General features: G+C 32.6%; 1 protein-coding gene across 8 annotated transcripts in view; it reads left to right on the top strand.

The window, feature by feature from the left end:
• Nucleotides 1–16714, top strand: part of SLC4A10 (solute carrier family 4 member 10) — a 357517-nt gene that overhangs the window by 94630 nt on the left and 246173 nt on the right. For 4 of the 8 annotated variants that reach the window (XM_074303279.1, XM_074303275.1, XM_074303274.1 and 1 more), the window contains exon 1: nt 6911–7116. The exons of 3 other annotated variants lie outside the window; for them this stretch is intronic. In XM_074303279.1, coding sequence (XP_074159380.1) covers nt 7036–7116 — 81 coding nt within the window. In that variant the 5' untranslated portion in view covers nt 6911–7035. Of the gene's footprint in view, nt 1–6910; nt 7117–16714 lie in introns of those variants that run through there. One more of the 8 variants, XM_074303278.1, reaches the window with a different exon arrangement.

Raw genomic sequence — 16714 nt, 5'->3', positions numbered from 1 at the left:
TAGCTAAAAGATGGTTTCTTAAGTGATATATTAACTTTGTAATCATTGGGAAAATGTTTTAGGATGCTATTAATTAAGATTAATATTAATAGTCTAAAAACTAGGGAAAACTTAGCATTGTCAGCTATTCTTTTCCACAGCACTGCCATTGCAAAAGCAGAAAGCAGCTATACCAGACTGAGGGCCATTTGTACTTTTCTTTATTTAAAAGATTGCCATAGCCAAAGAATTCATTGTCTTGTGACCAAGCCATTGACAATGGAGCTCCATATAATTAGCTAAGTTCATTTTCAAGGTTATCATTAGGCCTCTAGGGGAAGTTTTTCCAGATTTGTAGGCCCTATTAGGATTTGCATAAGTCAGGCACAGACTTAGAAAATCCAGAATCACTTCTATGTCCCAGTGAGGTGAGAAACAAGACACTGTTGGAGGTAAAGGACATGTTAGGATTCATATTTTTCTTTTATTGTTTTTTTTTTCTTCTATCTCTGGGCATCTAGACTAAAAGGAATGCTTAAGAAACAATGATAGGATGTATTTAAATCTAAAAATTTAAGCAACGTTTCTTGCAATGATTTATACTGTAATAATTTCCAAAAACTTGGATAGTGTTTTTGTTTTAATGTTGTTAAGAATTAAACCTAAAGCTTGTTAAGTAGTGCCTTTACAAATGTTAACTTACATGTCTTTCTTCTTGTGTTTTCTTGGCAAAGATAATGAAGTGATTTGCCCTTTCCTTCTCCAGTTCATTTTACAGATGAGGAAATGCAGGAAAACAGGGTCAAGTGACTTTCCCAGAATAACATGGTTAGTCAGGGTCTGAGTCCAGGAAGATGGATCTTAATTCCAGCCCCAATACTCTATCCACTGTATCCTCTAGCTGTTCATCATATAAAAATAAAAAAATAATGATTTTTAAGATAAGATGTATTTAGGTAATAGCTTTAAAGTAAGAAGGAACTTTAGCAGTCATAAAGTGTAGCAGCTCCTTCCTTTTATAGGGAAGGAAAAAGATGTCTAGGGAGCTCAAATGATGTCCAGGATCACAAAAGGAATGGCAAAATTGGATTTTGAATCTAGGACCTCTTATTACTTTCCAAATCCAGCTCCTGTCACTTCACCACACTACCTCCTAATAATTGAACAAAATTCTTTATCTCTTTGTATCTCTAATGTATTTTCCTCAAACTCCCTCTTTACCTCCTTCTTTAAAAAAATGTATTCTCTGATTTTTTTTTTTTTGCAGTCTTTGGGCAATTTATTATATGTTGTCCATTGTCTAGATGATTTTGGTGCTTTCTCCAAGAATGATCTGTTATGAGAAAATAAGAGAAGGGGGGGAAAAAAGGGAAGCTGAATGCTGTGAATGATACTATACATTTGTCTAAGGTCTAAAATAATAACCATTATCATCACTATTGAATCATTATTTAGTTTAAAAGGATGTTTAGAGTGAGAAGGTTGAGAAACACCTAAGTTGTTTTTCTTTTTTGATAAAATTAGTTGAAATTTTCTTTTTTTTTTCCATTTACTCTATAGAGAAATTAACTGAGACCACGAAGCAAGTCACTAAGTATAATACAGAGCAAAAAAATTTATATAAATAAGTCACACACAAACATGAGTAGTGTGCCTTGTAAAAAGAGGCAGAAAGCTGGGAAGGCATATATTCCAAATTACTTAAACATTTACTGAAAGGCTTAGGATTGTCTAGGTAGACATAACTTCATCTATTGCTGGAACCCAATTAGCAGAATTAAAATAATGTGACCCACATTATTCTAATTCACATTTCTATTTGGGCTGGAACAATTAATTACCATAATCTACATAATTGTAACTTCAAATTATGTGAATTCAAATACATGTGACCAATTAATGGAATTCATTATTGTCACTAATTGGGACCTAGCTGCAACGAAAATATAGTTATATACTGGTCTAATGCAGAACCTGGCGTCTATAGAACACCAGTGTTGGAGGTCAGCTAAAATGTGACCTCAGGCACTTGCTATATATTAGCTGTGACCCTGAGCAAGTAACTTAACCCTGAATGCCTTTACAAAAAAAAAAAAGATAAATAACTATATTTCAGTATAATTAGTTTCCTTTTAAACCTATATGTTTATTTTTTGCATTAAAAAAAAACTATTCTGAAAAGGTATTTTATGGATTTCACCAGATGCCAAAGGGGTTCAGGACAAAAGACAATGAAGGAATGAGCTTATATTTGCTTAGCATATTATTTTAAAATTTTGGAAGAAAATTTTCTTGAGTTAAGATGAACATGATATAACAATAGTTGTGAATAATTTCTTCTTTAATGTTTATCATAACATTAAGAACCTGGACATGAATATTTATATAAATACTATGATGATGATGATGATGATGATGATGATAATGATGATGATGATAGTAATATCAACAATTATAAAAATGGTATATAATGTGCTAGGACAGCTAGTTGTCATAGTGGATAAAATAACAGACTTGAAATGAAGAGACTCATCTTTCTGAATTCAAATCAGGCCTCAGACACTTCTAACTGTGTGACTCCAATTAAGTCACTTAATCCTCTTTACATCTATTTCCCATCTGTAAAAATGAGCTGGAGAAAGAATTGGCAAACCACTACAGTATCTTTGCTAAGAAAGTACCAAATGGGATCACAAAGAGTTACACAACTGAACTTAACAACAAATGCTAAGTGCTTTACAAATATCTTGTTTTATCCTCACAGCAACCATGAGAGGTAGGTGTTTTTATTATCCACATTTTATAGTTGAGGAAATTGAATCAAATTGAAGTCTGGTGTTCAACATAACAGTGCTCAGCATAACTGAGCTAGTAAGAATCTGAAGCTGGATTTGAATTCAGATCTTCATGACTCCAGGCCCAATGCTTTATCCACTGTACTACTTCGGTATATCTAATAATAATAATAATAATAGCTAGGATTTACATGAAGCTTTAAAGTTTGCAAAGGGTTTTACATACAGAACATCTCATTAATAACATTTATGTATCTATGGATATACATATGTGCATATAAAATCTCCTTTATTTCTTACAAAAATCTTGTGGGATGGGTACTAAAGGTATTATAATCTCTCTGCAAATGTGGAAACATGCTCAGAGTGACTTTCAGTGCCATACCATCTGTAAGCTCTGAGATAAGATCTAAACCCATTGTTTGACTTCACCTCCATGCCCTTCCTACTGCCACCATGTGATACTTTTCTTCTTTTTTTAAAATTATTTTAACTTTTTATTGACAAAACATATACATGGGTAATTTTTCAATATTGATCCTTGCAAACACTTCTGCTCCAACTTTTCCCTTCCTTCCCTCTATCCCCTCCCCTAGATGGCAGACAGTCTCATCATGTGATACTTTTCAAATAGATTCATTTTTATGAGCAAGAGGTAGCAGTATATTGTAGTGGGTAGAGAACTGGTCTTGGCGCTGGGAAGGTCTGAATTTGAGTTTTGCCTCTGATACATGCTAGCTGGACAAGTCACTTAATGTCTTCATGCCTCTCTAATCTATAACAAAGTATAAGGAAGGCACTGATTTGGTACTACTATTCCACAGATCTACTTCCTACCCCTTGAAACTTAGGGTCATTCAAGATTCATAGTTTGTAATAAATTACTGTATCTTTCTAATTAATTCTAATTTCTGAAAACAATCTGATAAATTATTATGAAATTTCTATCAGTCAATATTCATTTTATAAGCAAACAATTTTGTTCAACTAATTAAGCAACTAGAGGAAACCTAAAAAAAACTTTTGTATTTTGTATTTGGCAATTTAAAAATATTATTTTGGTGACTTTTAAGTTTTCTGTAGGAATGTATCTATAGATTATATAGGTAAGGAAATTCTACAAACTAAAGCAGATTTAACAATCTACCTACAATTTATAGTTTTAGAGAGTTGCCTATGGCCACAGAATGGTTAAGTAACTTGCCCCTTCTTAGACAGTGTATATCAATAATGGGACTTTAACCCAAGTCTTTCTGGCTCCAAAGCTGCCTCATTATTCACCATGCTTCGCTGCCTTTCTGAGCTTTTTTTTCCTATTGTAAAAAAATAGCTTTGTGTCTCTGCCAGGAACAGACATTGTCTCAGAGTTTTGAATTTGTTTTATTTCTGATTCATACAGCATCTATTTTTTCTTTATAATCTGTCATAATTTCTCTTCTCTCTCATTCACTAAAATAATTCCATGCTCATAAGCTTTACTTGAAAATGATTTCTTTTAAAAAAGAAAAAAGTTACAATATTTTGGTGACAGGTTTTTTCTTGGTCTTTTTCTTGTTACTAGTGGTACTGGTTAATAAAAAGTAAAGGTTATGTCTATATGATGCTTCAAAATATCCAGTTAAAATTTTAAGTCATCACAAAGGATTACTTGATTTATTTCTTTACTTACTTTTTATTCACTCATTTGTTCAATAAGTATTAATTGAGTACCTTTTTATGCACAGTGGCATGATAGTTGTCAAGGGGAGCATAAAAAAATAAACTATTATCCGCTATGCTTATTTCTAGAAAGCTGCATTATTAAAAAAAAAAAAAAGAAAGCTGAATTATAATGGGGAGATATCGTATATACATAGGAAACCATGAAAAAGCCATACAGCATAGCAAGAAATTGATTATTGAATGACATAGCAACAAATGCTAAAGGAGTTGAGAGAAGACAGATTAATATGATCTGGAGCATGATGAGCACTTCATCTTTTTGGCATATTGAACCTGCTTTAGTAGTTTGGAAAAGTCTACAGACCCCTTCTATAGAATAATGTTTTTAAATGCACAAAATGAGATTCCTAGGATTATAAAGGAAACCAATTATATTGAAATATACTTATAAAATTAAAATAATTTCTAGACCCCAACTTAAGAATACTGGAACAAATGAACTAGGAAGGCTCCAGGGGACTTAAGCTGTACTTTGAAGAATTATAGTTTTATCTGCATGATAGCAAATGTAGAGAAATCACATTCATCAACATTTTGATCCCATTCAATTCAACAAACATTAAGTACCTACTGTAAATAAAATACTGTGCATCTGGCTTTGGGGATGCAAAGACAAAAGTAAAAAATCTGCATTTTCAAGGATCTTATTTGAAGATCTGATATGTATATATAAGTATTTTAAAGGATAGAAAGTAAAGAAGACCATAGAGATATCAAACAGAGTTCTAGGAGCATTTCAAAAGGGAAAAAAAAGACATTAAGGAAGAGCTGAGCCTGAGAATATATTAATTGAAATTTAATAATAGCTGAAATATTTTATGTGCATAAGAACAGATAATATTTTAGGTTAAATGGACAATTATAATAAGTGAATATAATTTATCTATTCATTCTTGAAGCCAAGTTAACTGAAACTTAAAGGAAAACAAGGATTTGGCATTAAGGATATTAAGGGAATTCGTATATTTAGGAAATGGCTTGTTAAGTTCAGAGAATGCTGTTTATCTGGAACATAAGATTACAAGAAAAGAGATAATAGAAAATGACAGGGAAAGATAGAGTAGAACTAGATTGTAGAGTCAATAATACTAGGATAAGGGAATTTTTATTTGAACCTATAAGTTATTGGGGACCACTAAAGATTTTTAGTAAAGGGGGACTGTAGTCATAGTCATGATCCATAGGAATATAATTTTGATAACTATATTCAGAATGGCCTAGACAAAAGCAAAACTGGAAACAGAGAGACCAGTTAGATGGTTGGCACAATAATCCAGAGAAAAGTTACCTGATTCATGAAATAATGAAATATGAACAGTAGGCAGAGTCCTTAACCTGAATTTAAACCTTGGTCAAATCTGTGTGGCTATAACTTCTGATTTGTAATCTGTAAAATAGGGATAAAAGTCATATAAATGGAAGCTGTTATTAGTCAATAAAAGTAAGAAGAATTTGTTAACTTATTCTTATGTTTAAGTGATAGAGCTTTGACATTCATCAGTGGCATGTTATTTATTTATTTATTTTTTTATACCTTAACCTCTTTAAATATTCAAACAACTTTTGAATGCCTGGCTTGTCTTAGAATCTCAAAATTGAAAGGACCTTTAATTATACTTCATCTATCTCTGACCAAATGCATAAATTCCTTCTGTAACATTCTAACTACTTGTCTTAAGACATATAAATTTAAAATTATCTCCTGAAAATTAATGAATATACATATACAAATATATGTAATATATAACATGTATGTAATAATTATATATATACATATTCCCTCATGTCTAATTTTTAAGACATTGATAGGAAAAATGTGTGCTAAAGTGTCTTTATACTTCAGTTCAGTAAAATTAGTCACTGCATGAAGCACTGTGCTGTGCTGTGCTATGCTGGGGAATATATTTATAACTAGGCAGATATGGGCTTCTGTTTGAATTTTTTGCTGCTTTGGATTTGTGATGATGGTGATTGAGAGAGATTTTTTTAAAGGTAAGTTTCCTTTAAGTCAGAATACAGTGCTGCTTTTTAGGTCAGCAAAATGAAGTTTGCTCATGTAAGGGGGGAAAAAAAAACATTTCAATCTAAAAATGATATTTTCAACCCTGGTCTTAGAAATGTAAACTTTAAATGCATAATCATATACTTTAGTTCTTATTTAAAGGAGTTAAAAGAAAACCAAATTCTGCCCCCCACCCCCTTTTGGCAGGCAAAATCTTTATAGTAACACGAGTGGAAAAAAAAAACCTGAAGGATGTGGCTTGCTCTCTGTTTGGATGATGCAGAATTGCTTTAAGCAGTAAGCTTACTGTTTTCAGACAGCATTAGCAGCATCAGCAATACAACTGTGTCAGCCCTCCTGAATTCTGGATGCTTGTCATCGTACAAGGGGAAATGATCTACTGTATTTAGGATTTATTTATTTGATAATGGCTTAAACAGATTCTGATGGACAGACCTGCTGTTTGAAGCTTTCTTCACTAGCCCTGAAGATGCTGAGAGATAGAGATGGTTGTGATGCTCTTTTGTAAGACAGGAAATGCAATCTTTGGGGGTTTCTGGAAATAGAAAGGTCATGCAGCCTGGAACCAGTGAGCCATGCCAGTCTCTAAGTCATCAGGTATGACCTCATGGTTTATACTGATATTATTATAACATAGAATCTGTGTTTTTCTTTACCCAGTCTTGAATCAATTAGAATACATTAACTAATATTATTATCAGACTGGCCATAGGTTTTTGCAAGAGGAATATTTTATTATAGGTGACAAAGAATTTTAACAATGTTCATTTATATAAATGTAGTTTATACTCTAGCTCTTGCTGGGGATAGGGGTGGGGTGAAAAGGGAATATGAAATTATTTGTGCAGAATTTGGGGGGAGGTGCTACATAGATATTTCCAGATCAAACCGTTCTATAGCCAAGCTGCATTTAAAAAAAAAAAAAGCTTAGAATGTCAACAACATATGATTAGATCATGGTGATAAAGCTATACCATAACTAGCTGCTTTCTGGTCAGTGGAATGATATAGAAGGACAATTCATCATCCTAGAGTTATTAAGCAGAGAGATAGATTTTCTTTCCTTTGACTTGATGTCTATGTATTTAAAAAGTAAGATCAAACAACAAAAGTTGATCACAATATTATTATTTTTATCAGTATCTAGGGTATAATAAAGATTATTTTTCAAATATGGATTTTAACAACTGAACTGTTTAAAAGCTCTGAGATTGCAAATATAATTCATTTACGTTAAGATACAGAAAACAAACAAACAAATATTAGTTTCCATCCCTCAGATCTCTTGAAATTTTGATGGTTATAGGACTGTTAATGTAGATACCTGCTGTGGCACTATTTTTAGATAAAAGCCGATTATGGACCTGTCTTCTAAAATGAATACTTATGACATTGTAGCTTCTCTAGAATGTTTAACTCATAAGAGTCAAGATTTGCCTGCTTTAATGTGGAAATGGGGGGGGGGGGAAGACTACACATTTAAAATAGGTTTGTACAAATGACAGAACATTGAGTGATCCAGGAAAGTAGTTCAGCTTAGTAAATCCATTTTGTTCTGAAACTCTGCTATTTATTTTAAACTATTTTCACACGTGATACTGTCACACATGACGTTTATCTTGTTGCAGCAGAACCCCATGCTAAAATATTTGTATATGATTCCATACATGTGTTTGAAGCTCAAATGCTTCCGGGAATACATTTTGTTCCCTTTTCATATTGCATATATTCCATTATTTTAGAACAGCTGCCTTAGGCCCCTTGACCCAGAAAATCTTTATTAAATGATCAAAGAAGCAAAGCATTTTAACATTTCTGTACAAAAGTTTTCACTTCTACAAAGAACTACAGAAGAATCTGAAGTCCTTAGAATAAACTGATTCAGTTAAAGGATTGGTTTAATTAAAAACACCTTGGAAATTGGTTTAATTAAAAACACATTGGAAAAAACGTCTACTTACTAATATTGGAAATAATTTATAGGTTATTCAAACTGCTTATCCAGCTTATACTCTTATTAATAGGGAAGACTGCCATACTCTTAAGCTTGCTTAGTTTTGGAATAATTGAATATACCTTTCAGTTGCTGTAAAACCTGTTTAATCTGTTAGAATTTATTTCTAGTCTTTGCATGTATTAGTCATTATGAGTACATTCTGTTTCTTGGCATTGTCTTAGGATTCCTTTAACTATTGGTTTTACAGTATTTTGTTATTTTTCTCTGTCTGACCTTCTACAAAGAATCAACTCATTCAAGGTTCTTCTCTTTCTTTGGTGGTAATTAAATGGGGACTTGTTGATTTGTTTTGTGAGGTAAGGAGGACAATTATTTCAAAGTCCTTAATTCATGTTGGGCATATGAGAGACATTCAATGCCATTGGATGAGCATCGACATCCCAAAGCATATTAAATTGTGAAACTAAATGATGGCTAGGATGTAGCAAACTTTTAGAAAATAACCTGAGCCTTTCCCCTCTGTTTCAAGATAACCTTGACTATTTCAGCTGTGAAACCTGGGTCTTCCCAGAAAAAAGGCTATGTTTTCAATGATCTTACAGTGTTTGAAACCCACTAAAATGTTTTATAAAGATTTTCTGAAGACAATAGTACATAATGAATTATTTAGTTAATTTAGATTTAGTTAATTCTCTGTTGTATAGAACAAAGTTATTTATTCACAGCATTATTCCTCCTCTCCAACTCCCTTTCCCCTGTACAATGAGAAGTTCATGTTAAAGTCAAAAGAATGCTAGTTTGGAATTTAAAGGACCTGATGTTAAATTCAAGTTTTAAAATATGCTATCTCTGATGCATTGGGAAAATGTTACCACATATCTGAACCTCAATTTTCTTATCTGTAAAGTTAGGGGATCAGACTAGATGACTTCCAAGACTTTTTTCTACTAGTACTAAATATGTGATCTTATGAATATATTGTGTAGTCTTTTGTTTCACTGAAAAAACAATCAGATTAACCAGTCCTTATAAAAGCATACAAAAATTTATAGTGACAAGATTAGAAGAGTTCTATAGAATGACAATAAACAGGAAAGTTGGGCTGAGCCTCCTAGAAAAGGACAGAGACATATTCTCTTGCAATGATTTGTATTTTAAATTAATTTTTGAAAAGTGTCAGGGCTATTTTTTTTTTGGAGGCTGGGGTTAAGTGACTTGCCCAGGGTCACACAACTAGGAAGTGTTAAGTGTCTGAGACCAGATTTGAACTCAGGTCCTCCTGAATTCAGGGCTGGTGCTCAATCCACTGCTCCACCTAGCTGCCCCCATGTCAGGGCTATTTTAAGAGCAAAATAGGAAAAGAACTTCATGCCTAGATGTTTAGGGTGAAGGTTAGTTGCACAAAATGCCAATTTGCAAATCTTTGACTTCTGTGTATGTGTATGTATATGTATGTATATATATATACATATATATGTATGTATGAAAGTTTTACTGATGCCTTTAAAAAAATGTTTTCCTTCCCATTAAAAATTCTCTCTTATAGCAAAGAAAAACAGTTGAACAAACCAGCTAGTCTACAACATTAAGAAGTCTTGCCCCTTCCCAACTTTTCTAGAGAAAGAAGAATGTTTCATCATTTGTCTACTGGGGTCAAGATTAGTCACTATAGTTTCTGAATTCAGTTGCTTTTTAGTAGTGTTGTTTATATTATGACCAGCTTTGCCTATGTAGTTCTTCTGATACTGCTTTCTTTGATCTCTACCAGTTCATGAGTCATATTTTGTTGAATTCCTCATATTTGCTTTTTTTTTTGGAGGCTGGGGTTAAGTGACTTGCCCAGGGTCACACAGCTAGGAAGTGTTAAGTGTCTGAGACCAGATTTGAACTTGGGTCCTCCTGAATTCAAGGCTGGTGCTCTATCCACTGTGCCACCTAGCTGCCCCCATTTGCTATTTCTTATAGCACAATATTTCATTATATAACAAGTACCACAGTTGGGTTAATTGTTCCCCAGCTGATAGGCATTCACTTTGTTACTAATTTGTTGTTATTGTTGTTAAACTAGTCATTATTTAGAGAAACATGAGGATGGATTAAATATTGCTATCACATACTTGATAACTTTGGTAAAACAATATCTGAAAAGTTATGCATGCCATTATATGCTTAACCATAAAGAATCAACTAAAATTACATATTATATACACACACACACACACACATATATATTTAAGATTAAATCATTGAATATATTTTGCAAGTTTTGGTACTGGTAAAACTTAGCTTGGATCCAAAAGAAATTAGACTAGCCTTAAGACATGGCCTCCATTGAAATAAAATGTTAATAAAAATGAAAATAATGATTCACATTGTTTTCCCAATACTGAGGTTCATTTCTACTCATGTATCATTTTACTAATATTAATAATAGTGGGAAAATAATAAGAACCTATAGTTGGATTTTTAAAAATTGGACTGAAATATTTTTGTTCCTGTTTACTAGGATGAAATAAGTAACATTAAAAGCTTGTTTGTTCCTCATATTTTGAAGCTTATAAGGGGAGGGAGGGCCAAAAAGAAGGAAATAAGAATGGAGTCGTATGTCTTGAACAGACCTAATCTAAATTTTTATTTTTGTATTGAGTTCCACTTTCTAGGGAGGCTATTGATAAACAAAAATATTCCAAGGAGGATGATCAAAGGTGGTGAAGGATTTCAAGATTATGCTCTCTGAGGATCAGTTCAGGGACTAAGAATATTTAGCCTATAGAAGAAATGACAAGAAGAATATTCTTTCAGTATTTTAAGTTTTCTTATAGAAGATAGAGTTTTTCTGATTGGCTCTACAAAGCAAAACCAGGAGCAGGGATTTAGAAATTGCAAAAAATATATATATATTTAGAACTGATGTAAGGAAAACTATAACGATGCTAATCATATTATATCATTAAAAGGCATCTTTGGGTAGAAAGTAACAGCAGGGCCTAAATTAATTTTATTTTATTTTAAGACTAAAGTTATGGAGCAAAATAAATGAACAAATAAATGAATAAAATCAGGGAAATAGTCCAGATATAATAACCAGTTATCATATATCTGTAATGATCACAAAAATCCAAAACATCTTTTGTAGAAATATGACTTTGTCTTAGTTGGTAAGAGATTTTCATGAGTGTTGTCCTTTAAATGAGACAATGGAAATATTTTTGTTCAAACAATTACTATGTTATAGGAGGGCATAAAGAAAGGAACAACTAGTTCTTAATTCCTGTTTGTAAGGGTTTAATGTTTTATATCTCTGGCAATTAGAAATGTAAAAACATTTGCCTGCTTAAAATATCCTCCAGTGAACTCTGAGTATGAGTGAGTAATTTGATATTTGGATGATATTTAAATGCAGAAGTCCCTAATTTGGGGGCATCACTGGATCCAAATACTGTTTTGTTAAGAAATCTTCACAACTTGAGCTTTTCCCCAAGGGTGAGGAATCAAGTCAAGGAAATTATGAACCAATTTCTTAGATTTCTTGGCTGTTCAGTTTTTCTTTGCTTACTTCTGAGAAAAACATTATAATGTATACAGAAGAACATTGTTCATATTGAAAATTCAGTCCCCCAAATTGAATATTTTGGGGATTTTGAAGGGAAGGCCAAGACAGATATTATATCACATGGATGCATTAAAACAGTAATGAAATGCTTTATCCAAACCATTTGAAATGACTTGACCATTCTCTCTACTGTCCCCAACAAAGTACTTATTTTTATGTTAACTTCTTTCAAATTCCTGATACAAACACCAGACTTCTGAGCAGGTGACATGACCTAGTTTTATTGTTATTGTTGAATTTTGTTTTGTTTTGTTTTAATATTAAGTGAAGGACAATTTAATAAACTCATCTTAATATAAGGAAAACAGACTGCTGTGATGAATGTTTGGGAATAAAAAAAATTCTCTCTCTCAAAGGCAAGTAGAAACTGAGACTGTTATTCTTAGCTATGAACGTTATTTGAATATTCAACAAAATTACAAATCTAAAAGCCTTGATATAAAGCATGAATATATATATGTAAACTTCAGTACAAGTATATTGTTAGCTAGATCTTTAAATCACCTAGCCTAAAGTATCACCTTAATCTTTTATGGATGAATAGAAGCCAGATAGATATCATCTAATTATAGATTACCTTCAGATTTTATGACAGCTCGGCTATAACTCTTGGCATCTAACTAGAAGAGTGTCATCTATACATGGAAATTGTGAAGAATTTTGTATTTAATGCCCTCACTTCAATGCAATCTCAATCGTAACCATTATCATACCAAGTATGAAACCTATGGAATCATGCACAAAGAGTGGACTGAGATGAGCAAAGAAGATGATTTTCCTGATTTATGATTGAAACTCCATACCTTGTAGCCGATGGTCTGACTTAATTTTGTCTTTTTTTGTGCATTAGTCTTGTTTAAGGATAGTCCAATGTGCTTATTTGAGTATTTAGATCACTGTGATGAAACCTTTGGCCCCAAAGGTCCAAATTATTTCTAGGTTACAAAGTAAACATTTTTTATCACATACTGTTCAGTTCCCCACTTGGGATAAATACTACCTAGTTGTTAAAAATTGATTGTTGGCCACAAGGTAATTTTGCCATGAACATGAGAAAATTAATTTTCTTTATTTCAAAATGACAGGAATTGCTAAAGCTAATTCAAAGTATCCTATATAATGTGGGAACTGGGAAGATGAGTTAGAATCATAGACTATTACTAAATACTAAAACAAATTTAGATGTCATTTTGTCTAACTTCTCTATTTTAGAGGAGAGAAATGTGCCCTCTACAAATTAGTGTGTGAACTATGACACATATACATCCAGGCCAGGACTCTTCCCATTCTACCATGATGCCTCTGAGCTGCTTAATCTATAGGCTTAATTATGGATAGGAGTATAAATGCAGATAAGTGAAATAATATACAATTTCAGAATGTGGCAGCATTGTCTAGATAGCAAAGGAAAAAATATTGGTTTGACAAATTATAAAGCCTGTTTAGGGTTCCATCTCTGTTACTGGTTTCTAGGGCAACTCTTGACAATTGATCTAACCTCCTCTTATCTCAGTTTTCTCACCTGTATTTGCCTCTGAGGATTTAGAATATGAGACACCAAATTGTGTGAAATATTAAAAGACCATCATTATCTTTCAGGAAAAGCAGAAATCTGAAACACATGTGGAAATGGTCTGAAACAACCTTACACTTGCCTGAAATTATATAGGAAAAAAAAAAAATGCTTTGCATGGATATTATACTAGATTGGTCTCAGTTTCCTTATCTGTAGTACTTATGGGACTTGAACTAGATCAGAAGTTCTTAACCTTTTTGTGTCATGGACTCCTTTGGCATTCTGATGAACTCTCCTCAGAATCATATTTTAAAGATATAAAACAAAACACCTAGATTATAAGTGGAATTCAATTATATTGAACTATAACCATCAAAGCACTTCTAAATTCAAAATCTTGTTTCTTTAAGTTTTTTCTAACTGCAATAAAATAATTCCATGATTCTGCTTTATAGGACCATAGATGATCCTATATCCTAGATCATCTCAGAGAAATCTTAGTTAAACCTCCTAATTATATAGTCAAAAAAATTGAGACTCAGAGAGTATATTTGAATTGCCCAATGTTGAGAGAGGAAAGAGGAAGGATCCCTTGACTTCAAGATCAACATTTCTCTGTTGTACTGAATTGCCCTTTGTTTCTCTACAAAGAGGAAGGGAAGGAAATAAGACGAAATTTAAAAGAAATAGCAAGTTGTACATAATAGATCTGCAGTTTTATGTGCAATCATTTTTTATTATACTGTTGTGGAAATGATTGTTTTATTCCATAAATTAAAAAATAAATAAAAAAGAAAATGAAAGAAGAAAAAAAAATAAGAAGTTAGGACAATGTAAGTTGGTATCCTTTATGGAAAGGCCATCATATCCATCTTTGACATCATCTTAGTAGCCTAATCAGAATCAAGGACAAAATCATAGTTACATAAGGATACATTATATTATATTTGCTAGTGCAAAAGAAGTATATTGGGTCTTAGCATTTTATTTTGAAAGAAGCTTTTGGTCAGAAGTTCATGGTGAATGTTTTATGATTAAAACATTACAGCTCACACCATCTAACCTTTATTTTTTATTGTGGTGTTTATTTTCACAAAGCTGTTTTCACATCACAATACCATGAAAATAAATTATGCCATAGATTTCAATTGGATTTAATAGAATGAGAAAACCATGCAATTGTATTTGCATGGAAAGAGTGAAATTCTTGTTTTGACTGATGTAAGAAGCATAGCAGAAACTACCTCCCCCCCACCCTTTATAAAATTGGATTTTTATTCCCTACTGGTTTTAATTATGACAAAATGTTTATTTCAGGTTTTTTTATGTGCCGGTCTTAAAATCCAAGTCTATCTTACCCAGCTTCTTAAACATCTTCTGAAAACCAGTTTTCTTTTTAGGCAGGCTTTAAGAAATTCTATGTTACTACCTATCATGGATGTTAGACTAACCTCTTCAGCCTGTTAAGAGGATGGCAGAGAATTTTAGTAGAGGCATAGTAACCAAAATGACCATTTTGTGGCTTGTTTTATAGACATTGTCCTGTTAAGCACTTATAGTTTCTGAAGCATTTCCATGGCAGGAATTGTTCTGCTTCTCTTTGTATCTCCAGCATCTTGACAATTCTATGCACATAGTATTTAATATACATTTGCTAAATTAAACCAATAAGCCATGCTCATATTAATAATTCTGTCACTCTGGATAGTAGTACAAATGAGCGAAGCAGGGGAGATCTACATATAGACCAGCATTTTATAGTGACTTTATTGAGTAACAAACCAAGAAAGTGAATTGTCTCAGAGAAGACCTCTTATGTAAACAATACTACTCCCCTTCCTTCTTATTCCTGTTTACAATGAGAGTCTTGAGTTGCAGGGAAAAAAGAAACCTTACTTGGTTGCCTTCAGATGGATAAAATGATATTTGTGGATATAGAATTAATTCAATCAATAAACAACACCTTTATAATGCTATATATATATATTATGTACTATATATGTTATATATAGTACACTATATATATTTTATAACACCATATATCATGCCCTCTGCTAAATTCTGGGAATATCAAAAAATAGAATATTATATCAAGGACTTTACATTCTAGTGGAGGAAAATATTGTATATACATGTATATGCATGTGTATGTATGTTTATATACATGAATAAATACATATATGCATATAAATATAAGTAAATATATATGCAAAGTAGATGCAAAATGATCTTTCACTGGAAGGCACTAGTAGTGCTGGGTAGTGGGGCACCTAGGAAAGATTTCCTGCCTTTTAAGATGGTACTTGAGTTAGGTCTTGAAGGAAGTCAGGAATTCTGATAAGCAAAGATGAGGAGCAACAACACAAGGATAGCAGCTAGTGTAAAGGCATGGAAGTGATATACAGTGTATCACATGTAAGAAACAGCAAATGGACCAGTATGGCTGGAATACAGAATATGTAGAAAGCTGTAATAACTCAGAAACCTAGATAGATAAAGAAGGGATCAGGTTATGAAGAATTTTAAATGCCCAGCATGGATGTTTATATTTGATCCTGGACATAATATGGAGCTGACATGGTCAGACCTGCCCTTAAGGGAATGCTTTTTAATACCCATTCAATGAGGATGGCTTTGGTAAGGTCCTGCTTCCTAAACTGCTTATCACTGACATGAAAAAGGGTGAAGAGCATATGGTACTGTGGCTGGGTGGATGAAATACTGCCAAACATTTGGTGTATTTGTTGCCCCACCACGTGCTGCAAGGCAGTCTCGCCAAGAGGATCAAACCCTCCTTAAGCAAATCTTGTAAACAGTGTTCGGAGTCAAATGCCCTCCTATATATAAACAACATTTGTGGGTTCCTGATTCTTTATAGTATTTAGGTAGATAATAGAAAACAAAGTAATTCCAGAGTTTATGGGATAAAAATAATACATAATACAATCATACTCTCACAATGAGTAACTCTGCTTTTGCCAGTAGCAGAAAATGTCTCATTCCTTTTTCTTATGGTAGCCCTCCAAATATTTGAAAATAATTTTATGTTCCTTTTCCTTTTTCACCTTTCCAGGCTAAAATGCCCTATTCCTTTAATGGATTTTTATTA

The sequence above is a fragment of the Sminthopsis crassicaudata genome, chromosome 3, assembly GCF_048593235.1.
Source record: "Sminthopsis crassicaudata isolate SCR6 chromosome 3, ASM4859323v1, whole genome shotgun sequence".
Lineage (NCBI taxonomy): Eukaryota > Metazoa > Chordata > Mammalia > Dasyuromorphia > Dasyuridae > Sminthopsis > Sminthopsis crassicaudata.
The sequence above is the reverse complement of the archived record's forward strand: the minus strand, read 5'-3'. Positions and strand labels throughout refer to the sequence as shown.